The sequence below is a fragment of the Aspergillus pseudotamarii genome, assembly GCF_009193445.1.
Source record: "Aspergillus pseudotamarii strain CBS 117625 unplaced genomic scaffold BDV38scaffold_22, whole genome shotgun sequence".
Taxonomy (NCBI): Eukaryota; Fungi; Ascomycota; class Eurotiomycetes; order Eurotiales; family Aspergillaceae; genus Aspergillus; species Aspergillus pseudotamarii.
The window spans coordinates 94,680-120,462 of NW_022475036.1; the positions used below are offsets into that span (position 1 = coordinate 94,680).

Consider the following 25,783-nt stretch of genomic DNA (forward strand, 5'->3'; position numbering starts at 1 on the left):
GCCAGGCGCAGCGCAGATTATATTGCAGCCTCGCAGGAATCTCATCTGATAAAATACGAGTATGCATCCGCGCTTATACATCAGATAAAGCCTCCGAGGGCCTTGATTCATAAGCATATCTGACCAGATGATGTCACATGCGAGCAGCTAGAGACACAACTGGCCAGGAGCTGAGGCAGTGAAAAGTAAATATTCGAGCGGATTCATCTATCTCCAGCTCAGTTGCATAGATTACGGTCTTGCCAATCTTTCTACCCCGCGGGGCTGTGCCACGGAGATCAACTAGTAGACTAGCAATGTACCTAGGCCCCCCACGCCCTCGATCCGAGCTTTGCGAATCCGGTCATCCTTGGCTAGGATGTTCTTAATATATAGCTTGGACACGGCCTGTCCTACAATTGAGCCAATGTTTTCAGAATCACATCTCCTGTAGTACAACATTGAACCATGGCGTCTACAGCATTTCCCTCCTTAGCGAAAAAGGTCCAGCTCTCCGATGGCACAACTTACGGCTATGTCGCTGTGCCTCCTTCGACTCCAGACCATGTCTCCTTTCTCCTTCTTCATGGATATCCTTCTTCATCGTATGACTGGCGTCACCAGATAACTGGCTTGCAGAAAGCTGGATATGGTATTATTGCGCCGGATCTTCTCGGCTACGGCGATACTGATAAACCCACTGATCTCAACGCTTATCGCAACAAAACCATGAGCAAGCATATCATTGAGATACTGGACAGAGAAGGTATAGAGAAGGCAGTCATGGTTGGGCACGACTGGTACGTCAACCCACGCTTCTCTTACCATTTCTCCCATACTTCCTATATCCCTGTTCTACAAGAGGGAATACAACCATCCCTACTCTAAGAGGCCAATATCTTGCGCCAATTGTACCCTTATCACCAACTAATGAAATCCTCTATACCAAACAGGGGAGTTGGCCTTGCATCCCGTCTAGCAACATACCATCGTGACCGATTCTACGGTCTAGTCACAATCGCCGTTGCATACATTGAACCAGGCGTGACCTGGAATGTCGGTCTGTGCCCTACTAATCCCCTTACCTTCCCCATCAACACACTCCCCAGCTAACGACCCCAGACTCTATCTGCGAAACTACCAAAAACATAGTTGGCTACGAAACCTTCGGCTACTGGAAATGGCACAACACCGCCGAGGCCGCTCAAGACTGCAACAACCATGTACGCACCCACCAATACCAATATACATAATTCCCAAAACTAACAAAGATTATTCAAATACAACAATAGCCCGCCTCAACCTTCACCCTCCTCTACCCCCACAACCCCCTCCTTTGGAAATCCGACTTCGCCCCAACCGGCAAAGCAGCCGAATTCATCCGCTCCGGACGCATAGCTCCCCTCCCGTCGTGGTTTCCTCTCGATGAATATACCATCCATGATCGTATTTTCTCCAAGGGTGGCTATGCCGGGCCCCTGTCGTGGTATAAGGCTGCTATTGCGGGTGTTGATGCGGAAGATGAAGCTGCTATCCCTAAGGAAGATAGGCTGTGTCCAGTGCCGAATTTGTTCTTGGCGGCGAAGCAGGATTATGTCTGTCGGGCGGATTTGCAGAGTATTTCTACCCGGGAGGTGGCTCCGAATGGGAGGATTGAGGAGATTGATACCGGGCATTGGGTGCAATTGGAGGAGCCGGAGGTGGTGAATCGTTTGCTGGTGGAGTTTGCGGTTGAAGTGAAGGGGAAGGAGTGATGGGGTTGCTCAGGTATGGGCTTGTTGGCTTGGTTCTTCTGTCTGCTGGTTATGCTTTGGCTCGTTCATTGTGAGATTGAGGCCTGGATCCTCTACTTGAACATGTTGCTTGGTATATATGGAGTGACCATGGATAGATGATCCATTCTAAACTCGCCATATTACATATGGAAGTTATAAAGCCCCATTTCAACCTGGTCAGCCACCTTCCCAAAGCTATTCGGTGGAAGAGTAAACCAAACAGAGTATGGGTATTGACCATCGATGGGCTAAGATAGCTCATCAAGCGGGTAGAAACAACTGCCAATGCCGTCAGTCCATAGTTTCGACAAATTGGATCAGACGTACCAGTGATAGTATTCAATCCAGCGATTGTATGAGGCATAACAGGCATCGGACCTAACCCATCAGGTCGGATGATCCAGGTAACACGCTTGCCCATAGAGCAGAGCAGATGGGCTGCATCATATGCCGACTTCCCTGCTCCCAGCACCACAACATCGTGGGATGCTTCTAGAGTGTGCAATATCTTGGCAATATCTCGAGAATGGGCTACAATAGCACCAGGCTCTACCTTGGAAGGCGCCTCGGCTGGGACGGAAGGGACGCCGCAAGCAAAAATCAGCTTTGTTGATTCGATATGACGGCCGTTGACTGTCGGTCTCCATCCACGCGGACAGCGCTCAGTCTTCGCGACCCAACTATTCAATCTAATAAGGGGCATGAGATCACTCTCTATGGCGAATTGTTCGAGATACTTCTGGACCATCTCGCCGGTCACTAGATGGATGTCTGGCACCCCATTGGTTGACATCGGCGTACCGGGATAGTTGAAGCACCCGAATCCAATCTGAATACATTTGTTAGACAAGGGGCCAGGGTACAAGGTAAAGACGGTAGCACACCTGCGCTACGAGCGTGGGATAGATGTGCTCCTTGCTCTAGAAACCTCCAACACAGTTTTCTCTATCGAACACAGCTAGGTTAGTATTCAGCTCCAAGTCAAGGTACGTTCTGGCCGCTTTGAGTCCAAGCCATCCTTCATGTAGAGTAGATACCCAAAAGCAACGAGTTATGTAGATGGTGTAACATACCCGCGCCGATGGTAGCAACATCGAGGAGTTCGGTTGACACTTCTGGCATCGTGGCGATGAAATTGAAATGGCCTGCCTTTGTAATTGACACACTAGGAGGGCACTAGGACAACGCTAGGCCATGCTGCAGCGATGAAGTGCTAGAAGGTTATTATAAGGCCCGATGCCTTACGTCACTATCTGGCGCCACAACTGTATTTTTATTCGGCCATTGGCCATGATCCCGGACACATCCGCATCTCAAAACCAACTGACAAGATAGATGTCAGATCGACTTGGCAGAATTTTCAGATTGTAACACTATCTGCTGCTTTATAGGTCAGCGCAAGAGCGGGTGAGCAGAGTGAAGATGTGGGTGGCTGAAGCTATCAATCGGGCGAGTAAGATGATATAGTATAAGTCATTGACCTCTAGGTTTGCTGACTACCGCAGTAACAGTAGTCGGGAGTTAGGCTGTTATAGAATTAATGATGTATTTTCTGGACAGATCCCATCAACCATGCCCTCCTTAGGCGAAGTTATGTTGTATACTTTAGTTACTGTTTAGTATTTTGGTGTGTCCTATATGAATGCCTTTAGTTGCGCTTACGGTGTCTACAAAGGATGCGCTTGACTAAACCCAACACTAGCCCAATGATTCGATTATAGGAAGAAGGTTGGTTTCGGAGATAGTATACGTAGCACCTTTTAGAGGTCCTACTCGTCCACCAAGATAAGTGCGTTTCTACCACTGTCATTCTTCACTATACGTAGATCAGTAATATAAAATGAGTAATCAGTTCACCTGCACTCCTTGCTAGTCAAACTAACAACAATGGAGACCTCATCCATCCACATCGTTAAGCCGCACGGAGACCACTCATGAGTCCAATAGAAAGTAATGTCAAAAGTGACCCCTACAATCACCTGGCAGGTACCCATCGACGTAGCCCCTTTCCCCCAAGACAAACCTACATAGGCCTGCACTTCATGCTCTCAATCATATTGTTGATGTTGTCATCGTCAAGTTTAAGGTGCTCGCCCTGCATGCCTTCCTTAAGCATCTGGTTGCAGGCGAACCCCATGTAGACATCGCAGATATACCCTGGACGGATGTTCATGGAGGAGATATTGTGGAACCTATTCTTCGCCTTAGAAGGGGATCACTTCCGATGCGGATAAACCACTTACCATGGAGTGTTTTCCGGAAATGAGTAGCAGAGATTAGCCTCGAGAAGCTGCTGGGAGTCCCCTTTGTACTCCATGTCTTGGTATATGGTGGCCTAAGGGTTATCTCGTTAAATGTGACTTGGATGGTCTGGGCTTTTCATGGGCAGGTCTGTTCGACTATCACTCGGGCTTTTACTTACCCCAGGATTGACCATCATAGAAGCAGGCTCGGCGGGGGCTCCGCTAGCTACTCCTGCCATCAAGAGGCCCAGGGTAGTTACGAAGACGGTTCCGAGGTTGAACATTTTGCTTGCGGGGGCGGAGTTTTCTTTTTTCGAATAGAGGTTGAAGAGAAAACTATACGCTAAGTGGAGCTGATGATATCCGATGAAAAGAGACGCAGTAACGAGGAAAAGGAGGGCTGTTTTATATCTTCGAGATCCATATCTCACTGGTCCTCATTTTGGACTAATCGGCCACCGAGTAGATCATTGTGTCAGGCCTCAATCACCACCACCAGCACCGCAGCTATACATTCAGATGAACAGACTCATACCGAACCGCAGCTATCGAAGTTCCAAAGATAGTCTTCTCGGTGGCCGATTAGGTTCCCAAATGTTCGGCGATGATATTACACCATTAGTTGTGCTTATGCTGCCTTCCATCCCTTGATAAAAGATACTATCATGACTTTACCTTTGTCGCACATGTGCATACCTGGGAGACCTATCTGACACACACACTTTTGGAATGTGAACTCCACTATTATACAACCCAGCCCGTGTTCCATGGTTCTTCAAGAAAAGATCCAAAACCAAGCCATGTTAAATAGTACGGCAAGCCATTACGGCCAACGCATATTGATTCATTCCTATATTTTCAACTTGTTTCTGCCGGCAGAATAGTCTACTCTACTGAAACTGCTTAAATTGTTTACTTAGTCTGCTTAATCTACGTAGTGTATTTCGGTGCTAACAAAGAGAGGGTTGCATTACTACCCTTGCATAATGCCGATTTCTATATATATGCAAGGTGAATCAGTGTACAGCAATCGAATCTGACTAAGTATTATGTTGAATACAACAGCACACATCAGACAAAGTGATATGCTGTTAGAGTTGTATGTCTTCATCACATGGTCTGGAATATCACACTGAGGATCCCTCTTAGTAGGATATTCATTCGATATCAGATTATTCGATGACGAAATGGAGAATAAGAGCACAATGGATGAATCATGACAGATTCCAGTGGGTTAAGGTCTTGGTTAACAGACAGATGATAAATCTATTCTGTACCGATATGTCCATGGTAGGATCGGGACATTGTGAATATGACCAGAGGCAGGTTTGGTGCCCGTAATGGGGATGCAATAACGGAGCTTAATACTTGCTGACACGAAGGGAGAGAATATTCCTTTTTGTTCTCTTAGCGAAAAAAAAGCGTTTGGAAGCTGTCTAGCCCACTTAACCACACTTATAATGGTTCTATAGCCTGTCACATAATGTGCGTTCTGGTGGGTTACAAGCCTGTCCAACCTACACAGCAACGATAGAAGAGGACATAGTGATTATATTATAGTAAGCCCTAAAACAAAGAGGATACTCCGTGTGCGCAATCATAAATCGAAAAAAATTCATTGAGAGTGAAAGTTGAGTGTTCCAGCACGCAACTGTGGAAGGTGACATAAAGCAGAGATCATGCTACAGGTTCACCTGCATTCTGCAGCTGCACCACTTCCGCCGCAGTGGGTAGCTCCGACCATAAATCGATACCATCAAGAAGGGCCAACGCCATTCCGCCTTCCTGGTGCGTCGTGATATGACAATGAAGCAACGAGGGGAATGGCCCGCCGACGTGGTACCGGATTGCCATCCATACTCCACCGTCCAAGGCTGCGGTGAGGGTGTTTGTCGTGAATGTGTCACGTAGTGCGGGCTTGTCGAGGTAGAACAGGTCAGGTCTCTCGCGCATTCCTTCATCGACAGTCGACCAATTGAAGAGGCCCATTCCGTCCCCAATGATGTAGGCACGGTTGCCGTGCTTGTGAATGGGGTGGGGTGGATGGATGGGGTCCATTTCTGGGTTGGATATGATTTGTAGAATAATGTCCACCCAGGTGTTGTTGAGTGTTTGGAGCGTGTAATTCGATCCTATGACATCCAGTGGCTGTTTCTCGAATATGAGGGGTGTGTCTGCTGTGATTTCAGGCTCGTATAGGACACCGTGCCCTATAGACCAGTGATACGAACTGTTGATACGTGTCATGTTGGTTTTTATGGTGAGGTCCGCGAAGGCCGGTGGCAGGGGAACATTGAACGCTGGGAGGTTCTGTGTGTAGTTCAAGTACCTTACGCTAGCGGATGTGTTCAGTCCGGCATAGTTAATGTATCCCTGCGTTTCAGGGCCAATTTGGGCTTGCGGTCGAGTCCCATTCTCCGTCGTGTTTGCGGCACGGTAGGAAAGGACAGCATAGCCGCTGATGACCTGGTCGCCTCCATTGTCGGTCACTCGAATCGCATAATCTCCGGGTGTTTGGTCCAGCTTGACAAGAGCCGAGTACCTAGCGCCGTTGTACATTCCAACCATCTCGTACTGACGCGGTTCCACGAACTGACCGTCTACCTCATATATCCACATTGGATGGTTGTCTACCGAGAAAGTGGTTCCTTTCTGCGCTTGTGCCCCAATGAAGTTCAGGCTCGCCCATCCGTCCTTAGCATCAACCTCGATTGTAGGCAACCCACCATCTGACGGGGTGCAGTTGTTGTGCATTGAGGATGGGACAAGACTAGGTTTCTGGTTTGGCCAGCTCCCCTGAACATTGTGCAAACTGGGCACCAAGCATCTATGCACAAGTTAGCCATAAGCAGCTTAGCAAACGCATTCCTTCATTCCTGCGGTACGTACCCTCGGTCAGTCAGATTCGTTCCTTCCAACACCAACGCGATCTGGGGGCCAATGAGTGATTGCATATACTCCGCTCCCGGGCAATAAACGGAACCTTTGCCGTTTACGAGGATACTGTCAACACAGCTACACCATGATTTAGCTCGCTGACCTCAGATATTGCCTGTCGCATCTTCAAACTTACAAGAGATTCAGACCTGAATCAATCTCGGCCTGAAAGTACTCATGAGCAGTAAAATGGGTCCAGTCGGTTATTAGAAGCAAGTTTGAGTTGGTTTCGGCGTGCTGCATTTGGGCTACCTCGGTGGCATCCTGGGCTATCATCAAGTACGGCCGGGCGGCGTCGGGCTTATGGCTGTAAATGTAAGCTATGCTCGGCCAAGCGTGCGGACAGCCCTACCGAATATACAGAGCTCCCACTTGCCCGTCCTGCAACACATTTTTGAAGTGCGAATGGTACCTACACGAGGTTAGGAGCGCAAGGGGAACTCATCGCAAGGCCACGAACCAGAATGTGCCTGCTGGGGAAGCTTTAAACTTGTAGATGAAAGATGAATTTGGCTGAATGGGCGCTTGCGACAGCCCGGGGACACCGTCCGACCACGGAGCGGATTCCATTCTACACAACGTTTTAATTAGTCAAAATTGAGACGGTGGATATCAGACGTATCTCACGATAGACCATGCCAGTGGACTGTGGTATTGAACGGCAGGTGATTGAAAACATGTATCTAGGCCAAGTCAACGACTACCGCGGACAGGTTTGCCTTGTTTCGAGATACCTCGACATCATCATCTTCGTCAAATACTAAGTCAGGCCCTGGATACTTCCCATTAGTAAGAACCATTTGCCGCGGGACACCATTGGGAGAGCCAACGCCCCAGGTGAACTCCAGTGTCTCGCGGACCAGCTTGGCCTGCACTAGGCCGAGCCATATGAAGAGGGCCGTCACGGCCGTAAGAACAGACATCGGTTAAAGAAAGACCTCATTTACTGAACAAGAAGATGTGATTTGGTAAAGTCGAGCTGGCCAACAACTCCAGTGCGACTAGCGTATCTTTAAGGATTTTACAGGTGAAAATATGCGTTTTGATGTTTCCGAATGCGGGAACGATCAGTCAGTTGGCATTGTGGCTTTGGATTGCTCGCGATTTCAAAGCAAATTTACTGCAAAGCTCCGTGCTTAGAGAAAGGTTTTAATGTCGTCAGCTGTGTGAACTAATTGGTGAAAGCCACATTAACTCCATTGGCTCCATCCAGATAAGGTCTGCTTGGTATGGACCCTTTCAAGGGATGGTGGAGACGCTCGAACCCACAACACGACTTGGAAGAAACGAGCCTTCAATTAGCATTTCGTGGCGGTTTTAACCTAGACCACGGAGAATTAATCCTTATGCTGAGTGCTCGACCAAGAAAGGGGATTAGACCTATCGGTGAGCGTATGAAAAAGTGGTCTCAGCTGGTTGGACCAGCACGTGGAGGAAACGCACAACCCCTTGCTTTGGAGTGCTGAATGCGTCTCATGTTTAACCGTTCAACTAAGGACGAAATACTTATCGGTAGCCGCTAATGGAAGAGAGAGAGAGAGAGAGAGAGCCCAAAGAATGTAAAAGACAGGCGTCATATTCATGAAAAGATATGCTAAAGCCCTGGCGAGCCATGTACCTAAGGCGTTATTAGCAATGCATGAGAAAAACTACCTCAAGGGCCCTTACCGCAATATCAATGCTCCTCCATTGATTCTTTCCCGTCCACAGATAACCCCTTGCATATCCCTACAGACTGGCTAGCCACTCCACATCGGCCTGTTTTGCAATGACCTTCCTCATGAGGACATCGTGAACCTCTTGGTCTCGATCCAAACAAAGATCCTCGAGCACCGTCAACCTATAATCCAGATCCGCTGCCTGTCGAACCGTGGACAGAACTGCCCCGCTAGTGATCAAGCCAACCACGACGAGATTTTCGATGCGGGCGCTGCGGAGAACTACGTCAAGGTCAGAGCCAACAAAGGCGGACACCCGACGTTTCGTGGTCACAATGTCATTCTCGTAGGGCGCCACAGCCGGATGTAACTCCACGCTGTCGTCTCCCTCGGTATACTTGCCAGTAGGAATGACTCTTTGCGCCGAGGGATTGCGAGGGTGTAAATCAGGGAAGCCACGGCGGAAAGCTGTTTTCACATGAATGATATGGATGGACTTTTCTCGGGCAGCTTTGACCACGGAGGCGAGGCGCTGGAGGTAAGATTCTTCTCTCCCCGGCGTCGAGCCGTCGAAGATCTGGCCCGTGACGCCTTTCTGGACGTCTAAGATAAGGAAGGCAGTCTTGGTCGTCGCCATTGTGGTATGTTGTCTCGTCTTGGTCCGAAGAATCCAACTGTTCCTTGTGGCGTGTTTAGGGTTTATATTTGATGTTTCTGCTCCATCCCAGTCCCACTGCTATGGCCGGTACCGGGTGGGTATCCCCGGTTCCGCTTGTATGTAACTATGTTCATCCTAATATGTTTATGTTCAAAGCCCTATATCACAACCATGACGATCTAGAAAGACCTCAAACTTTCCTTCCTCATACCCTCCAACCCCTGCCTCTGTCTCCCCGACTCATCAAAATTCCCTGAATCCAACCAGCCCTCAAGCCCCCCCCTTCACCCCCCGCTCCCATTCCCCCCTCAGCAACGAGAACCACGCCGTATCCCGATTCCTTCCCTTCACCACCATATGCTCCCTAAACACGCCCTCAAAAACAAACCCCAACCGTCTCGCCGCCCGCTTACTCCCCTCATTCAAATCATTACACTTCCACTCCACCCGCCGATACCCCAGCTCCTCGAACGCATACCTGAGCAACAGATACACCGCCTCCGTGGCACCCGTCGTACGCTGGAGTTCCGGCGCGAAGAGCACATGCCCAATTTCCAGGCGAAGGTGCTCCGGCACGATGCTCATGAGCGTGATCCAGCCTTGGGGTTTGTTGGTGCGGTGGTCGAGGATCGTATAGAAGAGGGGGTCTTTGCTGGTGGTTTTGTTCTGGATGGAGGTCGCGAAGTCCAAGTATGTGTCTTCTGGGTAGGGGCCTTCCGGGAGGTAGGTCCAGACCGAGGCTTTGAGGGGGTCGGTGGTACCCCCGACCACATTCCAGAGGTCCTGCGTGTGGGATTCTTTGATAGGGAGGAGGGTTATTGTCCGGCCAGGGAGGGGGTGGGGGGTTGGTGGTTGTGCGGGGGGGAGCAGGACTTCAGGTCCTGGGGATGGGTAGGTGGTCATTTTTCCGTTGTACTGGTAGTGGCTGGTAAAATGTATGTATATTGGTATGTAGGAGGTGGTACAGTGAGTACTAGGTGAGGTAAATGTGTTTGAGAGGTGATTAAATACACTTAATTCTATTTGGACTCGTTATCTGAGTCATTCTTTAGTTCTGTAACTCACTAACTCAGCCAGTTACTAAAGTTACCAGCTATGCCATGTAAGAGGAATCGCCGAGCTGCGTCATTCCCGTACCTTATTTTGTTATCTATCGAGATCGTGATAGGAGCTTGTCTCCGAGCCCCCCTTGTGCAGTGGTGGGGGGAATTGCCAGGGTTCCTACTGGGCCAGTCGACTCGTTGTTTCACCATAGGTTTGTGTCTACTTTCAATCTTTCTATTAGGGCTTGTCCTGGCAGTTATCCCTACACTCATGACTACACTGGAATCTCGGGTTCAGTTTACTTGTCGGGCAAAGGGTGCTCTCGCTGTGCTTCGTGTTAAAACCATCGTATTCATTATCGTCATTACTTGATCATTCTAAACCGTTAGGGCAACACCTAGTCGCCCCGACCTTTACAGACATCTTCCCGAAACACTGCGTTGAGATCGGTCGGGATCACTCCCGCCTTAACTCCATCTACTATAGTCAGCTCGACATTTTCCAAAAGTCAGAGCGATACGTACCGCGATAGGACCACCGATACTCGTTCAGCTGGGTCTTCCAGGTCCAAAAGATCCACCCCTGGTGTCGTTCATAGTTCTTCACCTGCGCGGCAAACCATTTTTTGTAAAAGTCCAGGTTGGAATATGGCGTCCAGTCGGGTGTCTCTTGCACGTTATCGGGGACCCCCAAGCTCCACTCGCCAACAAGAGCGGGCCAGTTGGTCGCCACGTTGTCGTTACACGAGGCCCTGATGTAGCTATCGTGGGACACCTCTACTCGAGGATCCCATTTGAGATAGCGATGGTTGTCGTAGGCAGCGTAGTAGTCATCCGTCAGATGCTCATGGGGATCCCCGGCGCCCCAAGCCTCGTCCATCATCTGGATATGCAGGTAGTCTTTTCGGTCAACGCCGAGTGCTCTTTCCACTCGGCGGATGGTCTGTTGTTCGGGGGTTTATCTCAGCATGTCAGTGTTTCCACAGCTCCATAAAAACACACTTACATGGAAAGCATTGGGGTAATAGTTTGAGCGCAACGTAGCCGTTACCTCGGGATTCTGCACCGGCTCGTTGACGACCTCCAACATTCCCACGTTGCGGAAATTGGGCAGGGTATGGACCTTGATCGCCATCCACTCGAGAAACTCGAGTGCCCGTTGGTACTGAAAGTCCACATAGAATCCAGGCGTATCAGCAAACTGGCCCGTAAAGGCGTTCTTCGCAACCTGGGCGCCAGGGGCCCCGTGCATGTCAATAATGATGTACAGACCAGCATCACTGGCCCACCCACACAGCTTCTCGAGGTAGGCAAATCCACCCCGTGGAAAATACTCGCTGTCGTGATAGATGAGATCTTCATTCATCCAGTAGCCGACGGGTATGCGAATTGTGTTCAGACCGTAGGCTCGTATCTCATTGATGTCGTCCTTGGTAATCCATGAGTTCCAATGTTTGGCGAAAGCTTTGTTGGCTGCATCCTGACCCAGTTTCATTACACAGTCAAATTCGGATTCCTGCCCTTCACAGCCTATCTCAGACCAGGCTTTCGTCGCGATCCAAGGCTCGAACACGAACTGCGTGCCCAAGTTCACCCCCCGAATCTTTCCGTGCGAGGCTCTGAAGAGATCAGTTCCATTGCTGGAGGTGATGATCTTGTCGGTCTTTGGAAGCCAGGCGACCGTCAGGTTTGCCAGGGTAATCAGGACCGCTAGCCTGGTGAGCTTCATACTTGTGACTCGAAAACAGCATGTGTCCTCAATGAAACACGCCCGGAAAACAAACGTACGCAATCCGGATATAAAATATCCACGGTTCTATGAGAGGTGATCTGCCGAGGCCAGCATCACTTGAACGGGAATTAGCGCCCCAGACCCATATGTGATGAGAGATCTGAAAGGGAAAGAAAGTAAATCTTGGAACACAGAACTCTTGCGAAACATGATTGGATCCAGTACTATCCGCGTTATGTAGGAGTCCCGCTAAGAATGTGTCTGACTCGCTACGAGCGATCCCATTCTGAGGGCTAAGTTTGAGTATCCTGTGCGACGGACAACTGCCCGCGGGGCTGGTAGGGGCAAGAATGTGTCAAACAGGTTACATTCCGCAGACGCCAGATCCAAACAATAACAATGGTCTTGTGTATTTCCAATGTGAAAGGGGTGGATGATGCTGGATCGTCGTCGTCGGGCAGTGCCATGAACTAACAGCCGAAAGCGCCGAATCTAAGCCCTATGCCTTGAACTACAAGAAATCGTCAACCTAGCGGTCTTTCCGTGGCCAATGAATCCAGAGGATCCCTACCCAGTGTCATTTCGCTTGTGGAAGTCCAGCCAAAATTTTTGGACAAATTGAGAAATCCGTGCAAACTCTGCGCAGCCGAAAGGAACAGACATTTTCCTGAATGCTCGCTTCACCTCACTCACGGCATACCATTCTTATCGGTTATGATTCCCGGAATGCCTCCACAACTTTGTGGACGCGTCGTCGGTAAAGAATGGACAAGATCAAGATATGTAGCAGGAATCCTCCAGACAAGAAATAGTGCCATTCTCCCTTGTCGATACCAATTTCCACAAATGCGATCCACTGTCTATAGTCCATTTTGGCGAGGGTGGCTGACCGACGTGAGTCACAACTCAGGGCTCTGAAGGCCTACTTTCAATCACGCGCGATCAAAAGAGATAGAGTTCACCATCCTTTGAAGTGTAAACCGTCGCCACGGATTCGCTATGTGTCCCTTTGCAAGAGTATCGGGCTGGATCTCTCCAAAGCTTGCTCGGATCCGATCCATGTGAGCTCCCGCCTGAGATATCTTCACTCGCTTCGTGAAATGGCATGCCGCTACTCATACGAAGTAGACCCCCTGAATGAAGATCCTCGAACATCATCCGGGACAGTAACGGCTTCCTCTGTCCGTCAAACTCATCCAAGAAAGCAAGGCCACCTTGTCTACCTTCTCCAGTGATTATACACAGGAATGGAGACCCCCCAAGGAACTGGACCACAGAGTGAAAGAAAGTGGATATAGCGAGAGTTCCCCGGGGGGGGGGGATCAAATAGTGAAATAAAAATGTCAAGAGGACCCCGGTACTTTTTTCCGACAGTTTAAGATGAAGAATGCCTTGCATCAGTGATTGATCGACACTTGGATCCTCCTAATACCAAAGAAGGATCCAGATCCGTATTTATAGAACAAAAAGAATACTGAGATATAACTCCTGTACTGCGTAACACCAACATCCGTCAGGATGGGTAGAAGTGACTTTGATCGACTACGATTACAGACATGTTTACATGGGCCAAGCACCCCCATCGATGCAGTTGTGCGACACCATATTCTTGCTGTGTCTTCGCTGCCGCCTGCGTTCCCCCTAGAGGGCTTTTCTGAGAGCCTACAGAGGGTGCCTGGAGTAGTCAACATTAGCCCCTCGTCCAGGTGCGCTATCACCGACTGCAACAGTCTGTCGATTCACTCGTTCATTCGTTCATTCGTTCCACCCTTGGTGGGATGGTCATGGCGGTTGCTTATTCCAGTCGGGCTCTGGGGGAAGAGTGTCCATCTTCTGAAATCAAATAGAGATCAGGCATTGGACAGCTGTTGGAAGACGCTTGCACCGAGGTGACTCTATGTCCACAATAGTACCTAGCTGGATTCCCTGGCTCATCTGCTGTGCTCTGTCCGTGGTGGTGTTGGGCCAATTGGGCCCAACCAACAACGCAGAATCATACCACCTCATTGCTCCAGCCAAGCTCGTGTTCCCCTTTAGTATCCGTGCGTTCGGCCCTTCATCATCCCCTGGAACCGTGTCATCGTCAAAGAGGAAACTAGAAGGGGTCGGTTTCCGCATCTGAGGCGACAGTTCCCTGTCTAGATTGCCTGATCAATCCTTCCGCGGTCGGTGTCAGAATGCAGATGGCTGGTGGTTTTCCCCTCCAACTTCTATGTGCGACCACCGGGTACGCTGACAGGAGAAACCGATCTCGGTCCTTGAATCGAGAGTGGCAGTTCAAGGAAATGGGCGAAGTCCGGAAGCTGGGATAACCGGTTTTCTTCACACTCAAAAAAGCTATATTTGTCGATCTCGGCTCCGAAAGGGAAACCCCACTGACGGTTCTTCATATTTGCTAGCCCCGTCCAGGACAAAAGCCTCATGATGAGGTTCATGCGTTTTCCGCCCCTCGGCTCCGAGGCCAGTTTCGCACTGGGCCGTGGATAGGAAATCTCCGAAACTGTCTCAACTCCCTCCTATCTCAGGGATTGGAACTTTGGCAAGTCACCTGTGGAGGGTTCACCTTCGATGCGCTACAAAGTAATCCTATTATTTTGATTGTCCTGACCAACCCCCTTTTGCCACTATCGCGGAATTCCGGACAGGGGAAGTTCGGAAGTGGTACCCTCAGCCATAAAGGGAAAGTCTGAAGCGAGTTCAGATTCCCACGCATTATTAATTAATTATTGAAATCGATGCATGTACGTACCCTCTCGATTAGTAGTTATCGCGATTTCTGGAGTCGTCACACGAGAGAGCGTCGAAGAGAAGATAGATCGGCTTCATATGAAACGAAGACTGCAGGTGCGCAACATACGATAGGGCATACGAAGTAGTATTCATTTCACAGGGGAGGGGAATGGATGAGTAGTAGAGGGAGAATGAATGCCCTGACACAACATCGCGATAGGGCACGATCGTCTGGAAAGTGGATTTGCATCAACTACTACACCGATTGAGTTTCGACCTCAGGCCATAACCACGGACCGGCTTCGGCCGAGACGGCTTTCCTTCGGCCACGTGCAGTTGGGGGTCCGCCTCATCTCCATCCCAAACATTTTCGTGAAAGAGGATCTCAATCTCCGACGCCCTAAGGGTCGGGCGCCCAGTAAGCTACAAATACCCCTCCATGTCTATTCCTCCCCTCCCACCCTCAAACGCCACTCGGTTTCCATCCCTTTTTGCGGCGCGACGGTTGTAAGGCTGTCAACCTTGCTCTCACCGTCAACCTCCAGATCACACGGGGAGGACCACCACAATTAAAAAGATGCCTCCCCGTCCCATGAATGGTTGTGGCAAACGTGTATCTTGCTCAAAACAACCTAACCCGAAATTTCCAGCTCTATCGAACGAGCTCCTTTCCAGCGGGTATACAGAATTATCGGTATTCACAGCGGCTTCAATTAGACGCCCACACATCATAGCGGGCGGCAGCCTTCGTGTCAGATCCACAATGGAGGGGTTGGGGAACTATGTTGGTTACAATGGCTCATGAACTGCCCATGTTCAGGGTAGGGAACAACATCACATCCGACACCTGATTGAGGATGTTGTCAATATGTCCGTCCTCGGAGGAACTCACACTGTATCCGGCAGCATAAGGCGATGGGGCGGTGGCAGCTACCGAAGCAGGTGACGTGAGCACAGTTTTCGGGGAAATCGCTTCCGGGGCTAGGCCTGGTGCCTTCTTCTTCTTCTTCTTCCTAGAATAGAACGCAGCACTAACTTCCCGGAGAGCGCGGAGAGATGATGCCAAATGCCTGGCCGAATCCGTTCGGGTGTTGTGGTTTACATTTCCATCCACACTCACATGTTCAGCGATAACTGCTTCTAATTTCTCAATCAACTCCCACGTCTGTGGGTGAATATGGTCGTTATTGTTGGCAACCAGCAGGAACGCGGATGCGATGGTCCGCTGGAGACTGATCCAGCTACGGGAGCAGTGGGAATGAAGTGAATGCAGCTCAATGAAAGCTTCGATCGTATTCATGAGATTGGTTATACAGTCCTCCCGGACTACCGCACGTCGCTGCTCATCCAGCGGTGCGTCTGGATCCAAAGATACTCGACACATGACTGAGATATAGTAGGATGAGTGTAGCCGCAACTCGGTCCGCTCAATGTGTTCAGCCAAGGTGACGCAGCGTTCCCGATAACGCAAATGAGGGGTAGTATCTGCAAGAATGCGCTCTATTCGCTGTTTATACTCGCGGATTTCATGATACCGCAGGTGAGAGTGGTGCGACAGCATAAGTCCTCGCAACATCTCCAGCACCACAGAAATAATACGGCAGAGGCTTTCAAAGTAGGAGCGATGGCCAGGCATTGATTTCCTATCATAAGGAATTTCCGGCTGGCTTACCATAGTGATGGATGGTCGGTCGTAAGCTAAGGAGAAATGACTATTCTGGAAAGCCATTGCCCACCTGCGAGAGTTAGGAAATCATGTATCTTCCAGACGGGGGGCACTTGCAGAAGATGCCATACCATACTCTTCTCCGAGACGCTGTGACGTTTTGCGATAACCCCGGTGTTTCAACATGAAGCCCGAGACTCATACACATCCGCTCTGTCATCCCTGTTGACAAGAGTCGTCGTCAGCTTGGCACGCAGGCAATTCCTCACGCCGCTTCTCACTCACCGAGTAAGGTATAAGAAGCACCGGCGTTCATGTTATACGATAGCACGTTGCTGATGATTAGCAGAATTTGGATTACTTCTACCGTTGGCTGCGAAACATAGTTGATCATTCGCAAGCACTGGTAAGAACACGAGACTAGAAAAGATGTGAGCCCCATAAAACGCTGGTCGGCAGCAGAAGGTCGCACACACCATATACCCACGACGTCAACTCCCGCTCCTTCAGCGGCAAGTCGGATAATTGGCAACCTGAAGCTAAAGCTGCGAATAGGAGGCTAAGGAAAGGTAAACTCATGCCGAATGGCTTGACCAGGCCGTTCACATCTGGTCGATATGTACCTCCCGCCTTCAGCCGATTCTGCAAGAGTTGATTCGTGTCGCGTTCTAATTTGGAAATGTCTGGAAGTACGGGATATAGTACTGAACCGATGTCTCTGTAAAAGCGGAGAAACCTGCGGAAGACCTCCATGATCAGCGAAGAGCGCACTCTACGGGAACGGGACCTGCTAAAGACTCAGAGCCCGCTCTACCCACCTGCGACATTGTTCGTCATCCGGCAACACGCCACAGACCCCGGCGATGTTAAAGGTGTACGGATCAGACGACCAAAGATCGACGAAAGGATATGAGGCGGCCTCGTTTTCCATCGCTAATTCTGCCAGCAAGTCTTCCTTCGGCAACGCGGCCGCCGTACCATCCGAGCCTTTTGATCTATCCAGGATATCTATCAAAGCCGACTTTGCGCCAATGTGAATGGAGCCCGTTTTCATCGCATTCTCGTTATAGATCCCCTGAGGTGCCGGAGATTTGCCGTCTTCAGTCACCGACTGCTCGGACCGAGGGTCGATGGACTTCCTCGCCGCATGAGTCTGAAAAAGCGAGTTCAGGCTGGCCAATATTGACTCCATCGCGCGCATCTTCGAGTTCACCTCGTCCCATTCAAACTGAGTAATCGTCACGGTTTCCGACAGAGCATCATCCGAGGTCGGCTCTGCGCTGTAGGAGGGAATTGGGGCATCATCTCGACTAGACGATATATAGGCTGAACCGGAAGGCAATTGAGGCGTAGAGACAGTTGAGGCGGCAGCTGAAAGGGTAGGATCTGCAATGAGCGGCGGTTTGGGTTGGGTTGGCGCCGGACGACCGTAAGAACAAGTAAAGTTACGTTTGACGCAGTTCCCGCACGGGACGTTGCGATCGCAGCGAACCTTACTGGCGCGACATGGTAGACAAGTTTTGCACTCACGAGGCCGGCGTCGGATCGGGTATGTAGGCATTGCGATGGCGACCGAAACGTCCTCTTGTCGCCCCGCCGAATGGGGGATGGGACGAAGTCGGGCGCGATAGAAGGGGAGGAGGAGGAGGGATCGGGGGGGGGTAGTAGTGCGTAGAGTGACGGAGACAGCACGCGTAGCTGGAATAAAAGTGGCTATTATTATTATTATTATTATTACTGAATGGTTCAACCGAAATGGCAAGTGTCAGCTTCAGCCATTCGAGATCAGATCGTTGAAGGTCAAGCGAGGCCACCGACGAGCCGCGACCGAAGGGAGCACGAATGAAATGCACGAGAAACAAATCCACTTCTCAATCGATCATCGTTCAACCCCATGAATAGCGCCGGAATCCTCGTACCAAATCTGAGGGTCGAGAAGGGACAAAAACCACCTAATAATAGGTATCGGATTACAGTTTCCTTATATTTTGGCCTTTTTTTGCTTTGCGTTTTCTCTTTTTTGGTTCTTTTGCTTCTGATTACCGAAAGCAGAAAAAGAAAGTCGACGGATAGATTCCGGAGGGCTATTCCGGTTCCGGTTTCTGATCTGTGATAGTAATAGTAGTTTTCTTGATATTAAGTCCCAAGGTAAAGAAAGACAGAGCAATGCCCTACGGAGGTCCGTTGAGTGGATTATTATTGGAGCATTTAGGGGACCGTTTAGTAGTGACAGCGGCCAAGCGCACCAGCGCACCGGCCAACCAGGACTCCCGAGATGGCGTGGTTGCAGCGCAGATCGTCTTGTTTTGTTCGCTTATGTTGACCGAATGGGACGTTGCTGCGATGTATATGAGGCGGGAAAAAAAATATAATAAATAAAATAAATCCAAATCAACTTATGAAAGTCACATTCATTCAATGAATGAGGGTTCGCGGGAAACGAATTCGTTTTTCTTCATGATGGCAATGAAGTCATGTTCGGGAAGATAACGTCAGGATCAGTCTCCTCCCCTCGTCTAGCTCGTTAATTTTGCTCTTTTCAACCTCGGTTCCAAGCCTTTGGGGGAGGGGACGAAAGGGAAACGGCGGGAAAAAAAAAATACAATTGGGGAAGTTTGAACCCAAACAATAAGCTTGTTTATTTCCCAACGGGATGGCATGTCATGAGTTTACTACTTAGTACTGCCCATGTGCCGATCCTCTGCACGGGAATTGAGCTGCAGTTGCATATCAGGTGATCCCAGAGGCTCTCATTATGTATGGCCTGATCCCCAAGGTTAATTAAAGTGGGTAAATTGAGAAATTCTATTTATTCAACCCTCGGTACACCTCCCTCTTGCTTCGGGAAATTTCTAATACCATTACTCTATGTACATAACTTCATCATCCATCCTGTAAGGAGGGCATTGCCAGAACGAACGACGGGTACATGACCATTCATCATCACATCAAGTCGTTCATTAGAGTATAGTGGATATCATATGGTTTTCATGTCTGAGAGCCGCCGCTCGAGGTCGGAGATACTTGGGGTACAACCCACCAGTCATGCCAACGCGCCTTGGAGCCCATCTCGGGAATACCCACTTGAAGCTTCACAGCATCGGTGGATGTACGGCGTGCTGCCAGTGCCTTCTTCGCAGTTTCAATGGCAATGCTGGCCCCGATGCACGCCCGCATCGTATTTTTAACATCCTTTTTCCAATCTTCTTCAATGGCCAGTGTCGGATTCGCCTGGCCTTGAGGATCCCGGATAAAAGCACCGTTAGCCAGGGTCGCTTCCCAAGCTTTGCGAGCTTCAGAGACGGCTTTCGAGGCACGCTCTAGGACTATCTCATCACTGTCCCCTTCTAAGATGGCCTCCCGGCGGTATTCGTCGAAGGGAACAAGTTCCGGTAAAGTAATCGGTATGAAGGGCTTCATGCGGAGTTCATACCGTAATCGTTCGCTGGAGTATGCCTGCGCGGCCGCTGCTGTGGGTAAAACTTCATGGCGAGCGAGAAGAACATATAGAGCGTGTAAAGATATGGCAAAGGCATCCACAGCGACTGTTTGCGTAGTAAGTCTTTCGAGAAGACGGAGCGTCCTTTGTAAAGCGGCGTGTCGCTCAACGGCATCGCGTTTCTTTCCCGCCAGACCGTTCAGGTTGCGCTTCGCGGCAGCAACGGTAAATGTACGGATTCGGTCAATGTGGCCGAGATGTGTGGAGCAGATATGGGACAAGTACCAGTACATCCCTGGTAGTTCCTCCGGAGAATAGATGGAAAGTTCGAATCCGAGCTGGATAATGAGCCTGAACTGGTTCAGTTTCTGGTGGTAGGCCCAGCTGCTTAGCGGGTATGAATAGGTAGCGTCGCCGTTTTGGAGCATCAGTGGCGGTTCGTTGTTCAGCGTGCGTAGTTGTTCATCGAGATCTTCGGCCTACGAAGCAATTAGTAACGGGATGCCGTATATGAGAGAAACCGCATAGATACCTCCATCTGTAGATTGTCCCAGTCAACAATTGTATGACATACTGTCCGACGAATACGGCAGCGATTGAGGCATGCACTTCGGAAAGTGTCCACAAACGGCTATCTCCCGAGTTAGCTCGCGGGGAAATAAAGTGAGGGAGGTATATCCAGCATCACACCTGAGCAAAGCGTTTAACAAAAGCATCCATGTGGTTGGCTATCTGAAAGCGAGGGTCGGTCGGCATTTCCGTCTCATCTGTGTTGGCTAACAGAAGCGTGCTGGAAGGGAGGACGATTTCCGCAAGCTCATCATATAAAAAGGTTTTCACTGGTACAGCTCCCAGGACCATCACGTTACTCATGGTCATAGATTGAACAAGTGATCGAATATAAACTGACGGCTGGGGCTTCCGAGAGAGCAGAGTCCAAACGGCCACCTAACAACATTAGAGGATGAGTAGCCAGAAGGAAAATATTCCGTTGGTTTCAAATGCATACCTTGAGGTTATGGGGTCCAGAGTAATCCAGGACCTCCAGAAGATCAATAGCATCTTGGCACAACCGTTTCAAATGCGCCAGCGCATCCTCAAAGCTTATTTTTACCATGGGCCGAGGGGGAACTGTGCTGGCCAGTTTTCGTTGGATCTTCCAACTGAACGCTTCAGGCACTGGTCTTCCAAGTGACACCGATTCCGCCATGGGGTCCAACTGCGACAGACAGGATGAGAAGTGACTGGCTGACCGACTCTGCATGATATCGATATCCTGGTCCAAACTGAGAAGGAAATCACGCCGAAAGGCCAACCGGCACTTTATTGCTTCTTTTAACTTTCCATTAACACTGTCCCCTTGCTCATCTACCCATGAAATCGCCCGATCCAAGAGATTGCGGAAATATTCATGGTCGAACTGCGACAGCAGGCTGCGGTTGTACAATTGGGTGACAAAGTCTTCCTCCTATATGCGTTTAGTAATAGTATATGAAATGTGAAAGCCGTGTGACTTACCTCGTAGAAATACTCATTTATCACTCGCGCATGGACAAAATCGCAACATTTGATAAGCGCAAGGCAATAGGCCCGTAGCACGAAATGGACCATCCCAGGCTCTTCCTTATTCCTAGCGGATCCCGGACGACAAAAATGTGCTTCTTCTAGCGTTTTCGGTATAGGCCAAAGGAGTTTATCAAGGTATAGAGAGGTAAAAAGTGTTTGCGAGAGTGGATGTCCCATATGCCACGCCATCTACCATTGCGCGGTTTGTCTCAGTATATCTTCGCTTAAGCGGATACTCGTCGCTCTATGGAAAGGCAACCACCTACCTCATGACATAACAGCTCATCCATTATCCCTATCACCTGCTCCGGAGCCAGCTCCCGCGTGGTATCGTAGTCATCCTCTAATGATTGCACGTCGTTTTGTCCCGGTCCAAGATAGCCACTGTCCATTTTTGAGTCCATAATCTGCGATAATACCACATATGAGCTTCAGGTCACGAAACGTTAAACAGCCCTTGGGAGTAAATGTAAATAGCATGAGCTCACCTCCAGTGCGCCCACTGCCTCGAACAACGTGAAGTACTCATCTTTAACGAGCTGGCCAGTTCGCAATCCTAAGACCAAGAAAACAATTATCAGAAACCCATGTTACGTAGTAGCAAGTGATATGGACAAAAAAAAAAGATACTGAACAGAGGTGGAAGAGATCTTACTTGAGGCAGCTTTGGTAAATTCGTCCGTAATGTCGCGTGGGACGACGGACTGCGAAATGACTCGCATCATCGGGTTTCGGCCCTCGTTACTTAGCAACATATGAAGTATCGATAATCTGCAGCCAGCTGCCAGATTTGCCCGTTCGAACCCTGGGCAGAAAGCACTCTATAAAAGGATGATGGAAGAAAGAATCAGGAGTGCCGACGAAAGAGAGGCGGGGAGTCGGGCGGACAGGGCAAAATTGCGGAAGCATTGCCCGCGGTGTAAAGCTCGAAGACCGCAAGGTTAGGGTGACTACGCTCAGAGTACGAACGGCATTACGGTGCACGAGATCTACTTTAACCAGCCCAGTTTGCAGGAAAGAAATGGTCTTTTCTTTCTATTTATACCAGATCAACGGACGAATATGCTACAGAGCTCCAAATCATTCCTGCACCACACATCATCAACTGCACCCCCCGTCTCGTAGAAGATATCCCATATTATCGCATGCGGGTGTTTTCGAAAACCGTCTATTTCTCGGCGTTGGCGACGGCGGCCTCCTGGTTGGCCTCACCGAGGGAGCGAACCTCGCCCTGCTTGCCGTTCTATATTGGTGAAAAAAAGACATTGTTAGCCTAAGCTCACGACCCATTGATTCCAACAGAACAAGCGGGGGCACCAAAACGAACCTCCCACTTAGCAAAACGCAGGTCCATCTGGCCACGGCGTTCAGCAGCCAGACGAGGGGTCTCCTTGAGGGATCTGCGGACCGCGCGAGCAGCAACGGCCAGGTAGCGGTTGTAGCTGTAAAAGTCGAACGTCCAGTTAGTTCGGCTTATTCTAAGCAAGGCGTAGAATGATAAGGAATCATGCGTACGTCAGACCAGCGGCTTTCCAGTATGCCATCTTGACGGTGTGTGGAGGATGAGGTATTCAATTGGGGGTGGGAGAATCAATCAACCGATACGGGATGCTTTGCAAAGCGTCGAGTTTCGGAGCATCGGAATCTCGGGTCATGTGATTCACGTGACCTTCCGGCCCCATGACCAATCAAGCAAGCCGTTTCACCTGACCTTCTAGTACATCAAAAGTGACAGTATTTAGTAGTAAATTTTAGCCACATGGCCTACAATATACTCGATTACCGGACATGGACCCCCGGAACTGAGAGAATACATCTCTGACACATATGCGCCACTCTCTTCGTCAGACTTCCAGGCCATGTCAAATTTGCATTAGTTCTATACCTTTTCTTGTTCGTCGTCGTGAGTTTTAAACATATATATATATTTGAGATAACTGCGCAAGATAGACATTGGCATTTGCTTTGACTAGAAATTAAAGTCGTGCAGCAACTTATAACATAGGTATTACTTTCAAATATAAGATCCTTGCCAGTTCATATCTCTAGATAGCAAACGATATAGTTATCTATCTAATGTTGCTAGTCCCTAGTGTACACTGTAGAGTGACTGCGGCTGCTCAGCTGAGTACCAGGTAATAAGCATATAAACAAATGATGCCCGCATCCAGTATACTGTCCTGGGTTGTAAGTTTCACTTATTGTCTATGTATCTCAGTTGATGTATTAATAGCTAGATACTTAACAATGCGCTTCTGTCTTATACCTACTCTCACTTCATCTCACCTTTCTTCACAACTTTGCTCCACTCAGTTCTTTTCTACTTCAGCTCGGCACAACACACCCTCTTACTCTACACTTCATCATTTCTGGTGACTGTATGTGACGAAGAGTTACGACAAGGGTATTCACAGCTGCTAGCTATTCACTTTTTGGTGTACCTTGCAGTCTGTTCTGCTACCAGGGCACTATGAGTTCTTCCAAGAAAGCCTTGAACAGACCCAAAAAGCGCACCCTAGTCCGCTGGGATGGTACGTATTTCCTTGGCTGGAAGGCAGTGATACTGTTTGTTGATTAAGCTCATGCCGAGTTGCTAGATAACCTAAACGAGCTTCTTCTCCTGACCGTGCAGTCAGTCTGCAACAACCAGTCTATCAAAATCCCTTGGTCCGAGGTTGCTAGTACAATGAGAAATAATGTTACCGAAGGGGCTATCGTCCAGCATCTGGCAAAGGTTCGGACCCGTCGTGTCGATGCTGGCAAAGAAGTCCCTCCTCCCCTACGGCGTGGTGGTGTAGGGTCATCGAGCAAGTCTTCTGGGAATGCGCCTACCAGAACTGCGTCTGGAGCCAAACACAACCTCAGAGCTGCTCATATTTCAGGAAGCGAGGAAGCCGAAGGTCGAGAAATGGATTTCCATGACGATACTTCATCCGATGAAGACTATATCGACAAAGGTCGCCGCAGAAGTCGATCTAAGAAGCAATCACATAAATCGCAGCCACGTGGCGCTATTTCGATCAAAAGTGAAGATGAGGAGATTGACGGCAGTAACTATGGATTCGGAGAGCTGTTGGTCCCTGGGGCTGAGTTTCTCCAATATCCCAACGAGCAAGAACCACCCTCAGAGCCAACATCCTCCCCCTGTGCTCCAGAGAATACTAGAAGCAAACTGGTCACTTTGAGGTATAGACAGGCAGTGGGTAATGTGTTTAGTGGCTTTCCTTCGATATATGCACAATCAGTAGCCACTGCGCTTAGCGCATATGGCAATACGCCTTACCAAGCTCATTATCAACAGCTACCAGAGCCTAATCTCGACATGGAGAACCATTATCTGCTTGGATATAATCATATCACGGGAATGTCTGCAGTTGTTCCTGAAGACGCTGTTACTAACCTGACCTCACTCGGGGAAAGCCAAGACTTCCACAATACATCATATGCTGGCTACCAGCATCCAGGTTATTACCACTCCGCTGATGACTCGGTTGGTGGTGTCCTTTATAGTGAGAACTACCAGTACCTTCATGGTAACTATGTTGAACCAAATGAGGATATGATCATGGAAACCCAGGACAACCTGGTGACAAAGATTGAATAAGCCTCAAACAACATGACTTCACCGACTGGTTGTCGGTCGATTTCCGCTGGTTCGGTTCGACTTTAGCGCAGTACTACTATTGACTGGAGCTAAGTCTGAGGTTATCTTGGATCGAGAGGTTGAATTTTGGTTTGCTTTATCTAGTGTTAACGAGGTGGTATTCTGCTTTGGTCAGTCCGAGCAATACATTTGGACTTGGAATCTCTGACTTTCCAAGCTGGCGCTTTGGTTTACATTCATTGACCCTCGGTGAGTGACTCTATTGTTATTCTTGGTTTACCCCAATTTTGCATTTTGCATTTTACGTTTTGCATGCGCTTCAAATTTGTTTCTTTTTCTTCAGATTGGTGGTATTTTGCTTGTTATTTTATCTCTTCTTGTATTTTTTTTAGTTATACTCTTTTCAGGAGGTTAGCAATATCAACGCCGATAAACGGCAATTAGTAATGTATACGAATTTCCGCTTCCGACGAGCCGAAGACATTCCCTCGGGAACGGGCCACGTGACCCATTCTAGGAGCTTCTTTTGCCAAGACATCCGGGGATCGAGAATCGCCTGGAAAATTTTCCAGACTTTGGCTTCATCTCCATCCCCCTTCTCCATCTCTTCTTCTCCCATCTCCCCATCTTCATCTCCTTCTTCTCTTCTTTCTTCCTCTGCACCCGTCCTTGCTCTGGGAGTTCTGTTCGGGCAGACTTACTTCAATCATCAATTGACTCTCTGTTTCTGTATTTTCTTATTTACCTGTCTCC

General features: G+C 49.2%; 10 protein-coding genes across 10 annotated transcripts; 2 read left to right on the top strand and 8 right to left on the bottom strand.

The window, feature by feature from the left end:
- Positions 1-447: 447 nt before the first annotated feature.
- Positions 448-1,733, top strand: BDV38DRAFT_270680 (alpha/beta fold hydrolase; the record flags this gene model as incomplete). Its single annotated transcript, XM_032057187.1, has 4 exons — positions 448-779; positions 933-1,039; positions 1,102-1,202; positions 1,272-1,733. The coding sequence occupies 4 exons, from the start codon at positions 448-450 to the stop codon at positions 1,731-1,733; spliced, it is 1,002 nt and encodes a 333-aa protein (XP_031914257.1).
- Positions 1,734-2,002: 269 nt separating this feature from the next.
- Positions 2,003-2,876, bottom strand: BDV38DRAFT_282201 (uncharacterized protein; the record flags this gene model as incomplete). The annotated part of the gene is made up of 4 exons (XM_032059742.1): positions 2,003-2,033; positions 2,138-2,583; positions 2,683-2,699; positions 2,828-2,876. The coding sequence occupies 4 exons, from the start codon at positions 2,874-2,876 to the stop codon at positions 2,003-2,005; spliced, it is 543 nt and encodes a 180-aa protein (XP_031914258.1).
- Positions 2,877-3,777: 901 nt separating this feature from the next.
- BDV38DRAFT_282202 (uncharacterized protein) lies at positions 3,778-4,281 on the bottom strand (the record flags this gene model as incomplete). Its single annotated transcript, XM_032059743.1, has 3 exons — positions 3,778-3,946; positions 3,998-4,089; positions 4,177-4,281. 3 exons carry the CDS (start codon positions 4,279-4,281, stop codon positions 3,778-3,780), a joined length of 366 nt encoding a protein of 121 aa, XP_031914259.1.
- A 1,393-nt stretch (positions 4,282-5,674) lies between these two features.
- BDV38DRAFT_292383 (Cupredoxin) lies at positions 5,675-8,506 on the bottom strand (the record flags this gene model as incomplete). Its single annotated transcript, XM_032062003.1, has 6 exons — positions 7,646-8,506; positions 7,395-7,505; positions 7,287-7,346; positions 7,071-7,241; positions 6,887-7,012; positions 5,675-6,824 (listed from the first exon to the last, which is right to left on the bottom strand). The coding sequence occupies exons 1-6, from the start codon at positions 7,855-7,857 to the stop codon at positions 5,675-5,677; spliced, it is 1,830 nt and encodes a 609-aa protein (XP_031914260.1). The 5' UTR covers positions 7,858-8,506.
- A 156-nt stretch (positions 8,507-8,662) lies between these two features.
- Positions 8,663-10,153, bottom strand: BDV38DRAFT_270682 (Isochorismatase-like protein; the record flags this gene model as incomplete). Its single annotated transcript, XM_032057188.1, has 2 exons — positions 8,663-9,266; positions 9,639-10,153. The coding sequence occupies 2 exons, from the start codon at positions 10,151-10,153 to the stop codon at positions 8,663-8,665; spliced, it is 1,119 nt and encodes a 372-aa protein (XP_031914261.1).
- Positions 10,154-10,678: 525 nt separating this feature from the next.
- On the bottom strand, positions 10,679-12,170 carry BDV38DRAFT_73664 (glycoside hydrolase family 5 protein). The gene is made up of 3 exons (XM_032063850.1): positions 11,300-12,170; positions 10,819-11,236; positions 10,679-10,771 (listed from the first exon to the last, which is right to left on the bottom strand). The coding sequence occupies exons 1-3, from the start codon at positions 12,020-12,022 to the stop codon at positions 10,692-10,694; spliced, it is 1,221 nt and encodes a 406-aa protein (XP_031914262.1). The 5' UTR covers positions 12,023-12,170; the 3' UTR covers positions 10,679-10,691.
- A 3,384-nt stretch (positions 12,171-15,554) lies between these two features.
- On the bottom strand, positions 15,555-17,982 carry BDV38DRAFT_282207 (Zn(II)2Cys6 transcription factor; the record flags this gene model as incomplete). The annotated part of the gene is made up of 5 exons (XM_032059744.1): positions 15,555-16,491; positions 16,553-16,643; positions 16,707-16,841; positions 16,898-17,157; positions 17,240-17,982. 5 exons carry the CDS (start codon positions 17,980-17,982, stop codon positions 15,555-15,557), a joined length of 2,166 nt encoding a protein of 721 aa, XP_031914263.1.
- Positions 17,983-19,104: 1,122 nt separating this feature from the next.
- BDV38DRAFT_73759 (N-alpha-acetyltransferase 35, NatC auxiliary subunit) lies at positions 19,105-22,314 on the bottom strand. The gene is made up of 8 exons (XM_032063851.1): positions 22,082-22,314; positions 21,915-21,982; positions 21,693-21,833; positions 21,379-21,615; positions 20,870-21,328; positions 20,551-20,808; positions 20,393-20,491; positions 19,105-20,339 (listed from the first exon to the last, which is right to left on the bottom strand). The coding sequence occupies exons 1-8, from the start codon at positions 22,179-22,181 to the stop codon at positions 19,410-19,412; spliced, it is 2,292 nt and encodes a 763-aa protein (XP_031914264.1). The 5' UTR covers positions 22,182-22,314; the 3' UTR covers positions 19,105-19,409.
- Positions 22,315-22,594: 280 nt separating this feature from the next.
- On the bottom strand, positions 22,595-22,970 carry BDV38DRAFT_282209 (ATP synthase subunit epsilon family protein; the record flags this gene model as incomplete). Its single annotated transcript, XM_032059745.1, has 3 exons — positions 22,595-22,669; positions 22,754-22,868; positions 22,942-22,970. The coding sequence occupies 3 exons, from the start codon at positions 22,968-22,970 to the stop codon at positions 22,595-22,597; spliced, it is 219 nt and encodes a 72-aa protein (XP_031914265.1).
- A 392-nt stretch (positions 22,971-23,362) lies between these two features.
- BDV38DRAFT_292385 (uncharacterized protein) lies at positions 23,363-25,030 on the top strand (the record flags this gene model as incomplete). The annotated part of the gene is made up of 2 exons (XM_032062004.1): positions 23,363-23,957; positions 24,063-25,030. Exons 1-2 carry the CDS (start codon positions 23,897-23,899, stop codon positions 25,028-25,030), a joined length of 1,029 nt encoding a protein of 342 aa, XP_031914266.1. The 5' UTR covers positions 23,363-23,896.
- Positions 25,031-25,783: the final 753 nt, after the last annotated feature.

Excerpts from the sequence above, each read along its gene's own strand:
- BDV38DRAFT_73664 (XM_032063850.1), bottom strand. The coding sequence starts at position 12,022 with ATGAAGCTCACCAGGCTAGCGGTCCTGATTACCCTGGCAAACCTGACG. Across the intron at positions 11,237-11,299 it reads ATTACCCCAATGCTTTCCAT|ACCATCCGCCGAGTGGAAAG; the intron begins GTAAGTGTGTTT and ends CCCGAACAACAG. Across the intron at positions 10,772-10,818 it reads GTATCGGTGGTCCTATCGCG|ATGGAGTTAAGGCGGGAGTG; the intron begins GTACGTATCGCT and ends TGACTATAGTAG.
- BDV38DRAFT_73759 (XM_032063851.1), bottom strand. The coding sequence starts at position 22,181 with ATGTTGCTAAGTAACGAGGGCCGAAACCCGATGATGCGAGTCATTTCG. Across the intron at positions 21,616-21,692 it reads ATGAGCTGTTATGTCATGAG|ATGGCGTGGCATATGGGACA; the intron begins GTAGGTGGTTGC and ends GCGCAATGGTAG. Across the intron at positions 20,492-20,550 it reads TTGTTAAACGCTTTGCTCAG|CCGTTTGTGGACACTTTCCG; the intron begins GTGTGATGCTGG and ends CTCGGGAGATAG.